The following is a 3,638-nucleotide window of genomic DNA, read 5'->3' on the forward strand; positions in this document are numbered from 1 at the left end:
GGCCTCCGCCCGCAGGGAGAGCTGCCCAGCCACGGCAGGCTCCTCCTTTCCTTGCTTCCTCAGGCAGAGGAGTCCAGGAACAGGGTGATCCCTGCAGCCCAGCTCAGGGAACACGTCCCTGGCCCACAGCATCCCCTGGGGGCTGCAGGCAGCAGCCGGCAGCTCAGGGACCGGCTGGGTTTCAAGATCTTTTTAAAAAGCTGTTCACCAGGACACCTGGGCTGAGGTTGAACCAGTTACTCACCCTTCCATCCTCCCCCCTGCCCCGGGCACGCCGCTCTCCTGCTTTTTTTTTACGTCTCCCTGTTGCTCGGGCTGAGAAATTCTGCAAGCAGAAGGTCCCCAGGGCGGTGCTTGCTCCTCGGCAAAGGGTGAAACCCTGCCCAGCACCCCCGGGCACAGCCCCTGTCCCCCCACACCCCTGCTCGTCCCAAGCCCTGTCGCTGTAACTGCCCCGAGCCTCCAGCAGGAGGAAACCGGGCAGGTCGGGGGTGGCCCAAAGCAAAACCAGAGCAGCTGCCCACGATGGAGGAGGGACCACGCTGGCATGGGCAGGATGAATCCATGGCAGCAAACCCGGAGGCCAAGGAGCCTCAGGATGAGCCGCAGGGCTCAGCTGCCAACACAACCCCCTGCCGGCCGGTCAGAGACCGAGCCTGGCAGCTCCTGTTTGAGTCTTTTTTTTTTAAAGAGAGAAAACCTGACATCTTACATCCTCCCCCTTGTTCCTCCCCGTGTTAATAAAACATGTTGGTGTTTGGAAGGAAAATCTCTGGGTGTTTCTTATTAAGCAGCTGGGGGGGGGACACTGCAAAGTCTGCTGAATACTTAACTGGGTGCCAGCAGGTTCCTCTGGTAACTGCAGAGCTCCCTGAAGGGATGAGCAGTGTCCCTCCTGTGCCCAGCAAACCCCAAAGGGTCACAATCCTAGGGCTGGCAGGGAGCAGCAAAGCCCCTGCAATTCCAGGCCATGTTATGCTCAAGAAAAGGCCTGCAGTCTTGCACCCTCTAAACCTGCTCACCAGGAGGGCTCTGGCCTTGCCTCTGCTGCCATTCTTTGGGAGGGGAGTAAAAAAGACCAGTGGGTTTTGACTCATGTGCCCCCCAGATGAGCAGAGGAGCATTTCACAGTGATCTGCTCCAAACAGGAGGGCTGCCCAGATCTGCTGGAGTCAATTGGTGCCAGTGAGAGAAGGATTTGAATCCCCAGAGGCTGCTGCCTCTCTGAAAGCCTGACTGTCCACCCCCCTGAGCCCTGAGCCACACACTGACTCTGTGCCCCAGCCCAGCTGCCAACTCTGGGGTCTGAAAAACCTGGGCAGGAAAGGGCAACAAAACCTGGGAAGGGAGAGAGCCAAGATGGAGGAGCCACCTTCCAGCTGAGCTGAAGGCAGTGTCACCTCTGGGGCATCCAGCTCTACCAAGTTTATTATTAAATACAAGTTTACATCAAAACAGTCATAAAAAATCCCACCAAACAGCACCTCCTGCCACAGGGAGTTCAACACCCAGACATGACCCACGGCCATGGGGACTGTCACCCCCAGGTGCTACTGCATCTCCTCCTCCCTCTGGGCCCTGTATTCCTTCATGCTCCTCTGCAAGCAAGAGCAAAGGAGAAATGTTAACAGCACACATCTGAGGGACCCAAACACTGCAGTGCCACCACCCTCATGTCTCCTGTGACTTCTCTGCTCGCTGCCTGGAAAGGCTGAGGGACCTGGGAAGCTCTGACAGAGCTCCAGGTTCTTTCAGAAGTGACAGAGCTTCACAGTCACTGCCCTTCCCTTTCTCTGCCACAGGTCAGGCACAGGAAACTATCAGGTTTTTCATGTCAAAACAAGACCTACAGAACAGGTCCCAGCCCATTCCTCTCCCCTCTGAAACCAAGAGACAGAAAAAGCCCCTGAGCTCTTCAGGAACAGTCTCACCTCAAAGGTGTTGAGCACATGTTGACAAACACCCATCAGGTCGTTCAGCCCTTTCCGGAATGGCTCAACAGCAGGAAGGGCCCCTTTGGGAAGGAAAATGTGTGAGTGACATGGGATTTGGCTTCCACAGGGGTTGGCAGCCCCCTCCCCTGCTGCTCTGGGTGTCACCACCGTGCCTGAGGGCAGCCCCCGTGGTGGGGAGAGGCTCTGACACCAGGGTGTGCCCACACGCTGCCCTGGCTCAGCAGAGCTCAGGGAGAAAAGTGCTTTTCTTCATCCAAGTGTCTCGTGGTGGCCACCTGAGCAGGGGGAATTCCCCAGAGAAGGGCCTGGGGAACATGCCCACCCATACCTCTGGTCTGGATCCTGAAGTTGATCTTGCTCTCAGAGGGGTGTGTGATGCAGTAGCCACAGAACTCCACATCAGGGCTGCAGGGGGAGAGGGGAGAAGAGAGCCATGAAACCCAGGATAACCCACAGCAAGTCCCAGGGGAGCCAGAGGCCCTGCTCACCCCAGGATGTTTCTAAAATGACTGGAAGTCTTATGGGAAGGATAGGCTGAGGGGAAACTACCTGGGTAACCTTGTCCACATGCCCCCTTCTATCTCTGAGCTTCCCCAGCTCTCCCCTGATCTGGGGAAGGACAGGGCTGGCAGGATATCAGGCACCATCCTGGCACCACCAGCAGTCCACTGGCAGGCTGCAGGGTTCAAACAGGGGGTTCTGGGTGCTTGGAAAGCTCAGTGCACAGAGATGGTCTTCAGGCTGCATGGCATCTGCCTTTGCAAGCTGAGGGAGCTGGGAGAACATTTGTGTGCCCAGCAGAAAGAGCAGCCCCTTGCAAGAAGCCTGCTGGTATTTTTTGTCACTGTGATTTATCAGATGGATTCACATGGCACTGGAACTGTCGTTTGAGATGATGTGTGAGAGCTTTGAGATGACCTTCTTGCTGCAATTCTTCTTCCCAAACCCCCAGTGCTGCCCAGTTTGGTCCAATCAGTCAGTCTGTGGGTCAGCCCCAGCTGAGCTGGGAGACCCACAGAGCTCAGGAGGGACTGAAAGCCCTGAGCTGAGGTTCAGTGGGGTTCCTGGGCCCCAAGTGTGGCTGGTCAGGCCCATTCAGGCCAGTTAGTGCTCTCAGGACCCTGCCACTAACACAGCACAAGGAAAGTTAATCCTGTGAAGAGAGGCAATTGGTAAGGAGCCTTAGGCACCATATCTGATATGAAGACCCAAACAGGGGTGCACAGAGGTACTTTCTGATGGTTCCCCTTGTTCCAGCAGCCACCAAGATGCAGCTCGCGAGGCCAAGGGAGGGGACAGAGGCCCCCAAAGCAGGGCCAGGCCCCCCAGAGGCTCCACTTACTTCTTCATGACCATGTACCGGAGGGAGTTGCCCAGAGTGTGATCCTCGTCGTGCAGCACGAACGTGACACAGTTCCCGTCCGTCCCATCCGCCTGGACCTGCCCCCGACACGGACAGAAGGGTCAGAGCTGAGCAATCAATCCATCTCCAGGGCTGGTTTCAGAAAAACGTGAAGTCCAAACCCGCTCCGGAACAGCCCCGGCCTCTCCCTGCAGGGCCGGCCCGGCCACCCCAGGGAAGGCGCGTTGCTCCCCTTCCCTGCCCGTCCCTCGGCCCCCAATGCCCGCAGACCCGCTGGGGAAACCCAGCGGCCCGCAGGGCAGGGCTGCAGGCCCCGGGGG

General features: G+C 57.7%; 1 protein-coding gene across 1 annotated transcript in view; it reads right to left on the reverse strand.

Annotated features, from left to right (window-relative positions):
* Nucleotides 1–1,550: 1,550 nt before the first annotated feature.
* The window catches only part of LOC104393953 (DNA-directed RNA polymerases I and III subunit RPAC2-like), a 3,003-nt gene continuing 915 nt past the window's right edge, over nt 1,551–3,638 (reverse strand). The window contains exons 2-6 of the mRNA XM_010003480.1: nt 3,480–3,622; nt 3,298–3,395; nt 2,284–2,360; nt 1,932–2,014; nt 1,551–1,598 (exon numbers count right to left, since the gene is read on the reverse strand). Coding sequence (XP_010001782.1) covers nt 1,551–1,598; nt 1,932–2,014; nt 2,284–2,360; nt 3,298–3,395; nt 3,480–3,622 — 449 coding nt within the window. The remainder of the gene's footprint in view (nt 1,599–1,931; nt 2,015–2,283; nt 2,361–3,297; nt 3,396–3,479; nt 3,623–3,638) is intronic.

The sequence above is a fragment of the Chaetura pelagica genome, unplaced genomic scaffold (genome assembly GCF_000747805.2).
Source record: "Chaetura pelagica isolate M959 unplaced genomic scaffold, ChaPel_1.0 scaffold938, whole genome shotgun sequence".
Classification (NCBI taxonomy): domain Eukaryota; kingdom Metazoa; phylum Chordata; class Aves; order Apodiformes; family Apodidae; genus Chaetura; species Chaetura pelagica.